At 53.4% G+C, this 12,891-nt stretch overlaps 2 protein-coding genes across 3 annotated transcripts; one reads left to right on the forward strand and one right to left on the reverse strand.

Annotated features, from left to right (window-relative positions):
* The first annotated feature begins 3,363 nt into the window (after positions 1-3,363).
* Positions 3,364-7,304, forward strand: LOC107213447 (neuritin-like). Its single transcript, XM_033519150.1, has 2 exons — positions 3,364-3,707; positions 6,277-7,304. Exons 1-2 carry the CDS (start codon positions 3,367-3,369, stop codon positions 6,500-6,502), a joined length of 567 nt encoding a protein of 188 aa, XP_033375041.1. The 5' UTR covers positions 3,364-3,366; the 3' UTR covers positions 6,503-7,304.
* A 3,000-nt stretch (positions 7,305-10,304) lies between these two features.
* SYS1 (SYS1 golgi trafficking protein) lies at positions 10,305-12,841 on the reverse strand. 2 transcript variants are annotated; one of them, XM_015647899.2, is made up of 3 exons: positions 12,653-12,841; positions 11,942-12,009; positions 10,467-11,352 (listed from the first exon to the last, which is right to left on the reverse strand). In XM_015647899.2, the coding sequence occupies exons 1-3, from the start codon at positions 12,812-12,814 to the stop codon at positions 11,112-11,114; spliced, it is 471 nt and encodes a 156-aa protein (XP_015503385.1). In that variant the 5' UTR covers positions 12,815-12,841; the 3' UTR covers positions 10,467-11,111. The 2 variants fall into 2 exon arrangements, with proteins under 2 accessions (XP_015503384.1, XP_015503385.1); XM_015647898.2 differs by lacking the exon at positions 11,942-12,009 and having other exon boundaries at positions 10,305-11,352; positions 12,653-12,838.
* Between the last annotated feature and the right edge of the window lie 50 nt (positions 12,842-12,891).

Raw genomic sequence — 12,891 nt, forward strand, 5'->3', positions numbered from 1 at the left:
ATGCCAGCACTGCGGCTTGGGGTACCAGGCTGGTGTAGCACGAGTGGGGGTTATGGTCTCTGAGCAGCCGCATGACCAAATCTCTGCTGGGCACCTGCCGGTGCCGGCTTGTTCGCAGCTCCGTGCGGCCCCCGGGCAGCATCAGCCTGTCCCTGCTGTCCCCTGCTGTCCCCTGCTGTCCCCTGCCCTGCCCTGCCCTGCCCTGCCCTGCCCTGCCCTGCCCTGCCCTGCCCTGCCCTGCTGGCCCTGCCAGTGGAGGGGCGAGGAGGCAGGGCCGGGGAATTAGCTCAGGTTTCTGCTATGTGACACGTCTGTGTCTTTTGGCACACTGCTGCGAGGCGTGGAGGCTGTTAGTGCACACACGGGTTTCCGGAGCACCCCGAGGTCCCCAGAGCTCCCTGCATCCCGAATTCCCGCTGAGGGGACGGCACATGTGGGTGCTGCCCGTGCAGAGTGACACGTTCCCAGGCCCCTCGCTGTCGTGGTCCCTTCATCCTGCCTTGCCGGGAGGGCGTTGGAAAAGCACTGATATCATCGGCACCGAGCCTGACTCATCCTGGCTCTTCAGCACAAGCCGTGCCGCTCAGCGGGGCACACATTTTATTCCAATTAAACCATTGTAAGCAAGCCAGCTCTACATAATGATTTTTTTCTTTTTTTATTCGTAGCAAAGCGTGCCTGCCCCGGGCCAAAAGGTGAGAGAGGACAGAAGTGACGCTGGAGTCAGTGGAGAGTCTCCACTTCTGGTACGGAGCCCAAAGAATAAGTCTTGCCAGAAACCTGCAGGGTCTGTCTCGGCTGCCGCAGCATCCCTGCCTCCCTTGTGCCTCCAGTGACACAGTCTTGTGTCAACAGCCCTCGCCCGAGCCGCAAAAGCCCAGGTCACGAGCCCAGCTCGGAATGTCACCTCTTCTCACCACGACAAGGAGTCCATCTCCTGCCAAAAGACCCCAGGGGGCTCAGCATCAAAGTGTCCCTGTCACTGTGAGAAAATGCAAGGCGACTTGTTTCTCCTGCCCCTCCTGCTCAGGTTTTTCCCGTTTATTAGAGGTTTGGGAGGTGAGTCAGGGAGCTGCGGGGTGAGGATGGAGCTGGGGAGGACTCGGCAGCTAAGGGAAAGGCAAACTAGTTCCAGGCACAGGTGAATCACTTGCTGGTGAAAATGCATCTTATTCTCTGGGAGGCGTGCGTGGATGAGGCTGGGAGTGAACTGCAGCTTGACTCCATCAGAAAATTGTGGAGTCAAGAGAAAAAACAAGGCAAGGCAAGGCTGCTTTTCCAGTAAATGAGGCGATACATTGCAAAGGAGCAGCAGGCAAAGCTCCAGCAACCCGTGGTCCTGTGGCTCCCTTAAAAGGGGCGATTTTAGCCTGGGACAGCGGGGAGACAGAAAAGCCATAAACACCCTCAAAGGAATGTGCCTGACGAGAAACGAGAATCTCCGCAGGCGAGGCGAGGTGGGGGGAGCCTGGATGGGGTTTGCAGCACCGCTCTATGCCTGGAGCCAGCCGGTTCCTTGGCCATGCCCTGTCCCGAGGGAAGGATCCCTATCCCAGTGCTAACAGTCCCCGTGTGGTGCTGGGGGAGGCTCCTGCCAAGCCCCGGGGGTCGCACCCCACGCCGTACAGACATCCCTGCTTGCCAGCTGCTGGCACGAGAGCAGGTGGAGCTGCGAGGTGGTGAGTGGGCAGCAGGACACCAGCCTCGGCCAAAGAACGAGCAGGCTGGGCTGGTAGAGAGTGCCTGTCCCAGAGGAATTTCCTCTTCATCATATCTCACTTCTTTACGGGCAGCTGAGCTGTTCTGCACAGGCTTTGCTCTTAGTGCCATGGAGCAGCCCTGTATCCTGGGACATTGTACAGGTTCTTGGGAAGAGCACTTTGGGCTGGCTTGTCCCTGCAGGTAGCTGTGGTAACACCTCTGGGCCAGGCTGTCCCCTGCATGTCCCAGGCTGGTGGCAAATGGAACTACAAATGTATCAGTAGCCAGACTGAAATGACCGTGTTGCTTGCTTTTCTTCCAGGACTTATGAAGATTCAGCACGTGGCACTAGTCTATAAATAAATGTTGTAGTTCATTGTTTTTGTTGATCTTTTTTAAAGAAATAGGCTTTGGTTTTCACACCCCAGCTCTTTTTGCATTAGATTTGGGTACATCTGCAGTGTTTGCAGAGTTGTGGTTTCCAATTGCTCTGGGTTCCTGGGGCTGCAGGTGTCTGGGTGTGGTGGCACAGCTGTCCCAGGGATCAGGGTACCTGTGCATGGAGGGGTTCCAGTTATGAACGTCCTGCTAAAGCTGTGTTCCTGGGCTGCTGCAAAGCAGTGTCACCAAGAGCAAAGCTGTCACCAGCAAAGAGAGGGGTCTCACATGACCAGCCTCCACAGCAATGCCACCAAAGCAGGCAGGAAACTTTCTGTTCCCCCTCCTGCTGGAGCCAAAGGGGGTCCTGGAGCGAGAGCTGGGATCAGACCACAGACATGCAAAATCCCAACTGATGCTACAAAGGCTGTGCAGCCTTGGGAATTGCCAGAGCCAGGGTCTGGGCAGAAGGTTTTGGAGCTGTAGGTGCTGTTTAAGGCTTTGACCCTTCAAACGCCCTGAGCTTTGCTTCCCACCCTCCATTGTGTTCTCCTGTGCTGTTCAGGAGACTCAAGCCAAGGGAAGAGATCCTCGCCCTGCCTGGAATCCTGCTGCTGGCAGCGGCCACTGTCCCATGTCCCCGACTCTTGTCACGCCTGAGTGGGCAGCAGTGGCCGAGGTGGGCAGGGGGTGCGGGTCTTTGGGGGTGAGGATGCTGGTGCCGGGGCCCGGTGCCTGGAGGTGGATGCAGAGCGGGAGCAGCGGTGGGTGTTGGCAGGGTCCCGGCGAGATGCGATGCGGGGAGGTGCAGGGCTGCGGGATGCCGGGGCTGCGGGGTGAGGGGCCGGGGGTGCCCCTGGACGCTCCTTTGCCTCCGCCCAGCCCCCTCCTTAATTAGCCGCGGCCGAAGCCGCTCATTAGCGGCGACAGAGGGACGGGTGCCCTCCCCGCGGAGGCGGGAGGGAGCGGAGCGCTACCGGCCCCGGTGGTGCGGGCACCGGCACCGGCAGCGGGAGCGCGGCTGCAGCCCGAGCCCGGCGGAGGGATGGGGCAGCGGCGGGGCCCGGCCGTGCTGCTCCTCGCCCTGGGTGAGGGGATGTCCGGGCGGGGGTCTGGGAGGGGGGACCGGGCGGTGTCTGGGGTGTCCGCGGGGAGGGGGCGATGCGATGGGGTGTCCCCTCTTCCCTCCCTCTGTCCCTCCGTCCGGGCGGGTCCCGCTGCCGGGGCCGCTGGCCGTCCCCCTGCCGGTCGCTGTCCCTCTCCCCGGCCGGGAGTGCCGGTGTCGGGATGGCAGCCCGGGCTGACTGGTCGTCCCGTGTCCGCCGGGCTCGGGCAGATCCCCAGAACGCCGGGCACAGCCGGGGGGCGGCGGGGGCTCGAGGCTGTCCTGCGTGGAAGGGACCGCTCGCCGAGCCGGGGCAGCCCCGGGCGGAGGTGGGCTCTGTCCCCAGGGGCTCATTTCGCCCCCCGGTGCTGGCAGGGCACCTGGCCGGGCTGCTGGCAGCGGGACCCGCCTGCGCCGACGCTTACCGGGGCCTCTCGGACTGCGTCCTCAAGCTGGGGGACAGCATGGCCACGTACGAGGAGGAGGAGGGCATCGAGCTGCAGGGGCTGCGCCGAGTCTGCAGGTGAGTACTATGCATGGCCAGCCTGGCTTTTGGCATTCCCCTGTCTGAAGTCTCCTGCCCTGCTGAGTCTCGTCGTGCCTGCACACACACATGTGCTCCACACCTCACTCCGGTTCCAGATAGACCCAGTGAGCTTCTTTTCTCTGTCCGTCCGTCCATCCATCCATCCATCCATCCATCCATCCATCCATCCATCCATCCATCTCCTACCTGTCTCCCAGTGGAGTTTGTATCCCTGGTCCTTGGCAGCAGCTCCAGCCCCCAGCACAGGTCCCGTCAGACCCTGCATGCCTGCAGGAGTGGGGCTGGAGGGACCTGACCCGCTCTGCACCCCAGGAAAATCTCCCCTGGACCCCAGGTTTCAGGCAGTGCTCTGCCCCAGTGCCCAGCGCTGCCGGGAGCACCACGTGCTGCCCAAAACAAGCTTTATCCCTCTCTGTGTAGACCCTTCATCCTTCAGGCTTGGATTTGTCGCAGCCCTGGTTTGCCCAAGTTTGTAGTAATGCCCTGAGAGGAAGATACTGGGAGGATGTCAACTTAAACAGAACTGAAGAAGAGCTGGGTAATGAGAGGTGGTGTTGGACAGGTTTGGGGAAAGATCCACTTAAAAAGCAGACTAGCAGAAGCAGTGGGAGAAGGATGTAAAATGTTTGCAGAGAAATGGAGGCAGCTTTGAGTCTCCAGAGGAGCTGTGGGGAGTGAACAGGAGTTAAATGGAAATGCAGACAGCAAAGAAGGGAAAACCCACATGTCCCGGAGCGGTGGAAACCTGGCAGAGCAAGGTGGAGGGTTAAGTGCCCTGGGGTCACGCTTTTTGAGCTGCTAGAAACCACCCTGCAGGCTGTGACCTGCTCGTATTTCCCCTTCTCCAGGAGACAGCCTGAATCAGGATGAACAGCCTCTCTGGGGCCTGCCTTTGGGTGGGTTGAAATGGGACTGCTCTGATTTGGACAGAACTAGTACATTTTGGTTTGTTTTTGGGTTTTTTGGGTTTTTTTAAAGGAGGCTTCTTGGTGTTAGAAAACACCCAAGCAGTCAGCCCAGCTCATGCTGTTGCTGGCTGCGGGAGGAGCGATTCCTTTGCTGAAGCTCATGTGAAATGTTCAAACTGAGTTTTTCTTACAGCTCAGAGGCCCAGACCATTGCAGAACAGGTCCTGGGATGTCCTCTGGTGATGTCCCAGCTGCCCGCCAGGAAATATTACTGAATTATTTGCCTTTGATGCTCAGCCTTATCCACTGCTGCTTGCATTTCTGGTGCTGTGGTCCCCTCTCCAGGAGGATGGGTGAGGGATGGACAGGGATCCAGGAGCTGCTGTGGGGGCTGGTGGTGTCTCTGCTCAGTGTGCAGCACTGCCCCAGAGCCGGCCGGGCGAAGTGCTTGCCAGCAGCCTGCCTGCCTGAGCAGATGGGGGCTGGGAAGGTGAAACACTGGGAAATGCCATCCCAGCTGAAAGCAGATCCAGGCTGGAGCTGCCATTCCCCTTCACCTTCCCCAGCTTGTCTTGTCTGAAGACATGGGTCAGGTTTAACTCTTACCTGCCAGAGCTGCCTGCCACTGCTGCTGCAGATGGGGAGCGAGCGCCGGAGGTTGTCAGGGCTGGCACCAGCTTTTCTCATTATCTGGGGACGTTTATTCTGCCACAGTGACTCAGTTTAATGAACTCCCTCACAGCTGGCGTTCTGACGTAAGCCCCGGGTCTAAGTAAGCAGAGTGCTCAGGTTTGCCTGTCTGCACAAAGTGTCATCTCCAGCACAGTGCACGCAGCCAGCACCGTGCTGTCCTTTTCGGGTGCAGTGTCCCCTCTCGGCCAGCTGGGCTGCATCCGTTCCCTGACAAGTGGCACAGAGTGTTGGCAGACACAGGGAAGGTGTCAGAGCAATTGCTCCTGTCCTCTAGACTCCTGTCTTCCAGCTTGCAGTGCCCAGCCCCAGCCCATGTGGGACAGGACAGCAGAGCAGCTCCCGCTTTATTCCTGCAGGACCACAGGTTATCTTTGCCTGTTCTGTCTTTTCCCTCTGGTACTCCCCAAAAGCCTCTTTCCACCGAACAGATTCTACTTGTGAAAGTAATACCCAGCAGATAAATGGAGATGATTCTAATGAGAACACGGTGAATAACTCCTCCTGCCCCTGCCCGTATCTCAGTAAAAGCTGTGACAGCCTGTGGGAGCTCTTGTCCTTCTCCGTGCTTTGTGCTCCCATTTGCCCTTGACTCTGCTTGGAGAAAGCTTGGAGAAAGTGATGAATGAGATGTGCTGGGCCTTTGTTTGCAGCCTGTGTGAGATACTCAGGGAAACATTTGTTGATGGAAAATAATGGATTTTATTGACTTCCAGAGAAAAGTGAGGGGGGGGGGAAGGAATAAATAATTTCAGTGTTTTGAGATTTGGAGTTTTAGCCAAGATGCTCTGGCAGATGATGGAGGGGATGAATAGTCTGGGCAACTTGCAGAAAACATGAGGGCTGTTGCTGCTCAGAGGGCAGGCTCAGGGCAGCAAGGCTCTGCCTGGCATCCAGCACTGTGGGAGTGAACAGGGACTGACAGTGTGGTGTCTCCCTGGCTGCAGGTACTGGGATGAATTCCACACCTGTGCCCTGACAGTGCTCTGGGAGTGCCAGAAGGAAGCAGCAGCTGTCTGGGAGATGCTGAGAAGGGAGTCCCGAAAAACCAAATTTCAAGGCAGTTTGTTCGACCTCTGCAGCCCCAGCACGACCCAAAGCTTTGCCTGGACCCGCGTTCCCAACATTTCCATCCTCAGCATCCCCCTCATCGTCACTTGGCTGAATTTATAAACTGCAGCTCTGTGAGTATCCCAACAAAAGTGATTGCAGTGTGTGGTGTGGCATCTTTCAGATCTATTTTCCAAACCTTTGAGGAATACACTGTGTGGAGCTCAAAAACTCCCGCTCCATCCTGTGGCTGTGAGACGTGGAAGAGCTCGGCAGCATCTTCAGGGTGTTGAAATTTCTCTGTAATTGGAATAATTCCTGTCCCCTTCTGCCTCAAGGCACAGACACGGATCTGGCTGTCAGGAGATTTGGGAACTTGTAAATACAGGGCACAGAATTTGGGGAGAAATGATAAATTCTGGAAAAAGGATGAATGCTGGACACTTCTGCACTCTTCTATGGCAACTGGAAGGAAACCCATTTCATTTGCTGACTCTTTCCACCAGATCAACTCTCCAGGGTTTTGATTTGGGCACTCAAAACAAGATGGGTATTTTCCCACTGCTCCATGAGGTGCAGGGGATGGTGGCTGAAGGGAGACCTTACTGCCCTGTACTGGTCTTTTTTCTTTGAGGACATGGTAAAACCCCTGCTGAACAATAATCACAGTTGCATGACTTCTCTTGCACACATCTGAATTCCTGAGTAACTTCTGTGTTATGTGTAAATCCCTTTCCTAAGGGCAGAGGTGAAAAGTATTTGGGAGAAGAGGGAGTATCAAGCTAGGAGGACAAAAGGGATTTATAGGGACTCTTCTGCTTTAAAGCTTTCCCCGAGGTATCTTTAAGCAGCTGTGGGTAGAAGTGTGTAATTCCAGAGTATTAAAGCTTGTTGTAGAGCCAACAGCATGGCAGAAGTTATTTGTCCTAGGTCTTGCTCGACAGCAGAGACTCCTCTTGTCTCCTTTGTGGCTCAGAGTGTTGTCAGTTTTGCAGCTTCAGGTCAAGCATGGAAGTATTTGGAAAAGAGAGGGGTTTGCAAGTGATTTCTGAGTATGTTGGAGAAACACAGTATTATTGGTTAGCCCAAGGCAGTCTGTGTTTTAAGAATACTGCTGGATCTCTGTGTCCTGCCTGTCTGCACGGGGCCATGGGGTGTGTGCTCACAGTGGGAGCAGGGAAAACAGGGCCCTGCCAACTGCACACATCCCACCAGATGCATTCCAGGCAAGCTTCTACAGCAAAGGATCTTTTTCCTAACAGTGGTGTTGGGTCATGCTGCTTTCCTCTGGCATTCACGTGTTCTTCCTCTTACCTTCACTATCCCTCAACATTCTGTTCCTGCAGCAGCAGCAGGAGATAATGAAGAAATTGAGGCAAATTCCAAGAAATAAGCCAGGACAGAGCAGCTGGTGTTCAGACAGCACTTCAGTGCAGGAGTTGTTACTTATGTATTCAGTACTCAGCATCTGGGGCACAAAGCCTTAGGGTGAGCAGTGGAGAAAGGATAAATCAGAGCACGGTAAAACCTGGAGTGAACCACTGAGATGCTTCATTTTTTTCTTCTTACTCCATGCCAACAGCACTGTTTGCTGTTTGATCCTATTCCCCTGTTCCCTGTTACCTCTTGTGGCTGGGCAAAGCTGAGTACAACAGGGGAAAGCCATGTACAACCAAGACTGGAGTATTTTGGCTCCAAATCCTGTACCTGTTTTTTGTTTAGAACAGCTGTTTAATGCCTTTAGGAAACAAAGTAAGCACATCCTTCTAAAATCCCACAACCCTTGCTTTCTCTTTGAATTTGGCAATTCCTCTCTTGAAATTTTCTGTGTTGAAACTGTTTTGGGGAAAGGGAAGGTAAAAGTATTAGATCTGCAAGTAATCTTTTTCCAAAGCCATGGATGCATATGGCTGACTGCCACTATCTCTGAGAAGAGCAGGTCTTGGGACATATCTTCCCTGGAAGCAAATCCCTCAAGTACTGCACACTAAAAAAAAACCCCAAAGATTCATTAAGAAACAAAGACCATCTGCCACTGTTCTGGTGTGGAGCAGGAGATTTTTTTTTTTTAAGCCAAAGGTGCTTCTAAATCTGACTGAAAGCATGTGAGAGAAAACTAGGTCTCACAGTATGGGAGTGATGAGTTTCCTCAATCAGTATGTCATTTTTAGCAGAACTTCCCCTATGACTAGGACAATTACAGTAGAAGTCCTTTAAAAAAGAAAAAGAAAAAGTACTACACAGATTCATTTCTCCTAGGCAGTCAGCAGCCTTTCAGAAAGATTTCTGATCCTACAGCACACTTCATGCTGATGCAGTGCAACTCCTGGGATGTTCTGCAGCCTCAGTGTTAAAGCCCCATTTGTCAAGGATTCTTCTCATGGCCTTGCTGTGAGTTTCTCCAGATACAAAGCCGTCCCCAGATTTCACCCCCCCAGGGAAGCTGCTGAAGCGGTTACAGCGTATTTTGTGTATTCAAAAAGAAATGGGTTAAATGTTCCTTGTTCCTTAGTCCAAAGTCTTCACCTTTTTTCTTGCAGGGGAACAAAAGTGGCAGCTCTGTTCATACAGACTCACAGCAACTCTGGGAGCAGCTGGAAAACGTGGCTTTGTCTCTTTGCTCTCAAATTCACTGTAATTAATCTTTAGCTCCCACTTGGCGCAAGAACAGCTCCGAACACAGGAGCTCACACCACACTTTGGTGTGGTATTAAGCCTTGAAGTAAACCTGCTATCTTTCCCTGTCCCTGCAGGACTGGGATGTTCTTTCTCAAGAATAGCACCAAGAAGCAGCAGAGGACAAAATGACCCTGAAGGAGTCTTAAAACATGACTAACAGCACGCCAGTGCTTGTCCCCCCGAGGCAGCACTGCCCTCTGCTCCCTGCCCTGATCCCAACCACACACACACTCCATGCTCCTTTCTGAGGGAGACACTGGCACCTACTGGAGACCAGTTTATATCCAGGCAGAGGTGACTGGGAGAAAGACAAGTATCCTTGTATGTGAAAAATGAGTAGATTTTGAGAAGGGATGGCCAGTCTTGCTGCAGGGGCAGCCCTCCAGGCTGGCTCCTGCCCAGAGAAACACTTGTGTAAACTCTTCCCTCTGAAAGGCTGCTGCTGTTTGAAACCCTGCTTTACAGGGACTTTGGTCAGGAAGAACTCCTGGTGAAATCCCCCAATATAAAAGATGCTGGTTACATTTGTTTAGACAGAAATCCTCCTCTGGAGACCTGCTGAGTATCTAAAGCAGCAGGATGTCATCCTGCCCCAATTCAGTGTTTGAATATGAGAAGAGGGATTGAAATACAGCTCAGCTCCCCAGTAACAAAAGTCAAAAGAGCAGCTTCAGAGAGTTTTATCAGTCTCAAACCATCCCACCACTTTTCAACAAGCTGAATTAGCAAACAATTTATGCAAATTAAAACTTACAAATATTAACATACAAAGGGAAGTTACTGCAGCAAGATGCTGCACAGGAGAAAAATCTGTCTCTAGATCTGGCTTTGCCCTCGTTTGGGATTGCACAACATGGCAACGTCCCTCAGTGGAAACCAGGCAGGATGTGGGGCTGCTTGCCTGGGCTGTTGGATCTGGAGGAACTGCCCAGCTCTGGACCCTGCGCAATAAAGGGATGTCCCTGCTTGGTGAAGTTTATTTGAAGGGCCTCTGAATAGTTGAGAAATAACAGCAGTCTCTTATTTAACACCACCTGTACCAGGCCAGATCTGTTGCCAGACTGCTGAAGCCTGACCAGAAAGCCCATCCAAGGGGGAACATCATGGCTCCAGGACACTTTTGCAGGTTTCCCCAGGGCAGCTCCAGGCTCAGGCTGGACATGTGGAGATCCTGGACTGCTGATACTCCCTCTGAAGTGGAGTAATGCCAGCTGACTTCCCAAGACAGTACTCAATGATGCCTTCCTTTCAGAGCAGAGGTATGAAATGTTTATTGTAGGAAATTTCATGTGTCCCAGACAGGGGCACCTCACAGCCAAGTGTTCTCTGGCTGCATCCTTCTGTTGCCATGATACAGACACTCGTGGTACTTCTTGAAGTGTTCAGTTTCCCAGGAGAGCCGTAACACTCACAGCAGCATTATATTTTTATTATTACAAAAGATTTCTTCAGCAAACTGCTGTCTGTCACCTCTATGTATCAAACATGGAAACAGCAAACAAACCCATCTAACATTACAGGTTATTTAGTGTCTCAGCTGGTGATTCAGGTAAGTACAACTATTTTCTTTCTCCCCATCCATTCACTTCCTTGACTCTTTTCCCAAGCAAAGCCCAAACAAGTCACAGATTGGAAGCAGCAGCTCCCAGCCCCACTGCTCACTGTGCCAGCTCTGGCAAGAAGAGCTGACCACTGTGTTACCCATTCAGGGTATTCCCACATCGTTAAATTCCAAATGCTCCTCACGCACCAAGTTTTGCTACCTGGCTTTTCACAGTCTCATGAGTGAAGAGTTAAGGGCACACTCTCCATACAGTCATATTAATTCTTTGTGTTAACAAAATAAACATCTGCTCCTCCCCCGTTGTAGCTGATGCCAGAGGAGATGCTCACACTCATGCAGTCACCGAGGTCCAAAAAAACAAAAAAAAAAAAACCCAAAAAAATTCATAAAGTCTAAACAGACCTGCTGTGCTTCTTCAGGGATGATTCTGAGGCATTGGACGCATTGTGCTGGGAGCAATGACTAACGCAGCGTGGCTGCCAGGCCAGTCTATACGTTGGATTTGGGGGCGGAGTTGAGGGGGATCTCCCGGAGCTCTATCCTCATGCACAGGTACTCCCCGATGGCTGCCATCAGCGCCGTGCACACGATGTGCACCAGCCACCACGTCAGCGTCGAGGGGAAGCGCGAGTTGTAGATCCAGCAGCCCAGGAGGTGGAAGAAGTGAACGGTGACGGTGAAATCCAGGCACTGCTTCCCTCGCCGGATGAAGTAGAGCAAGCCCAGAGCACTGCAGAGTAAAGACAAGGGATTAATGAACTCCACCAGACATATGGAAAAGGTGGTGCAGCAAGAGCTATGAGAAGTTGTCAGTGCTGGTTGTGTAGTGGTTTTAAAACTTCTTCAAATATTTTAAGAATAGGTTGTTTCTGACCTCTCTCCTGGCCACTGCAGCAAGACTTACAGACTTACAGATTTTTTTAATTATATGATGGCAGGAAAATGAGGTTTTAGCGCAAAGGACAGGCAGAAATTAATAGACCATGTCCTCTAGTAATTTTTGTGCAGTGAGCAAAATACATTAGTGTTTGTAGATCAGTGTTTGCTGAGATCCATTAAGTCTAACTTTTAGTAAAATCTCCCACAAAAGCAAATCTCACTCCCAGATGGAAAACTGAAGCAGTGAAGTGAAATTACTTTTCCAGGTTCTAGAAAGCCCAAGAGTCAGCAGTTCCCAACTGCCCTCAGCAGATATGCTTAAGAAGGCACAGGGATTTTGGGAGATGTTAGGAGAGAGGCAGTACATCACACTGAATTCTTTTACAACTTAATGGTATGAAAGGACAAGATGCAGGTACTCCAGCTAGCTGCAGACTTACCAGGTGAGTGCATTGAGGATGAAGGCCATCATGGAGAGCCTCCCCGGCGGGGTTGAGAAGCCTAAAATCTACATGGGACTATTAGTAGGAACCCGCGGCACAAATCGCAGCCCGAGTCTCCCGTGGCACAGCCCTGCATGGATCAGGATCTACAGGAGGAGCTGGACGTGTCTGTCTGTCTGTCTAGGGGATACCTACAGAAAAGGGAAATGTCTGGTTCTGTGCTGAGGGGAACCACCTAAACTGGGGGTGGAGGGTATGTGTCCACACTGGGGTTATTTCTAGGGGATAGGGAGCTGTCTTTATAGCGGGAGTACCTACAGGGTATCTCTGTAAGGGGTGTCACTTATAGAGCAAGGTGCTCCCTCTCCACAGGGGTACCACCTGTACTTGTCTCTCTTTCTGTATGGGGGATACCACCCACCAAACACCCAAGTGCTGTCTCCACCCCGGGGTACCACCTATTCAGAGGGAGGACTTTACCTCCATACTGGGGCACTCACACAGGGCAGCAGGTCTGTGTACTGGGGGCTGCTACACGGGGTAGGGGAGCTCTGCACCCACACCGGGGTGCTTCCTGGGCGGGGGCCTGTCCCTAAAACCGGCAATGCCCACACGGGAGCGGGGCCTGGCTCCCCCGGGAGAGTCCCAGCAAGTGTCCCCCGCTCCAGGGGCCTGTGCCCACGGCGGCTTCCCGGGGCGCGCCCTCACCTCGTCGCTGAAGACCTGTTGGAGGGAGGGCCCGGTGCTGCCCAGGGTGCCGAGGAGGGCGAGCCAGAGCCCGAGCGAGCTGTAGTATCCCGCCTGCAGCAGCACCATCTGCGCCACGATCAGCGCGGGGTCCCACACGTAGCTGCGGAACTGCGCCGCCATCGCCCGCCCGCCACCCGCGACGGAAGCGCCGCCGCCGCCGCCGCGCCAGAGCGCCCCCTGGCGTGCGGGAGGACCCG

Source organism: Parus major, chromosome 20, assembly GCF_001522545.3.
Source record: "Parus major isolate Abel chromosome 20, Parus_major1.1, whole genome shotgun sequence".
Taxonomy (NCBI): Eukaryota; Metazoa; Chordata; class Aves; order Passeriformes; family Paridae; genus Parus; species Parus major.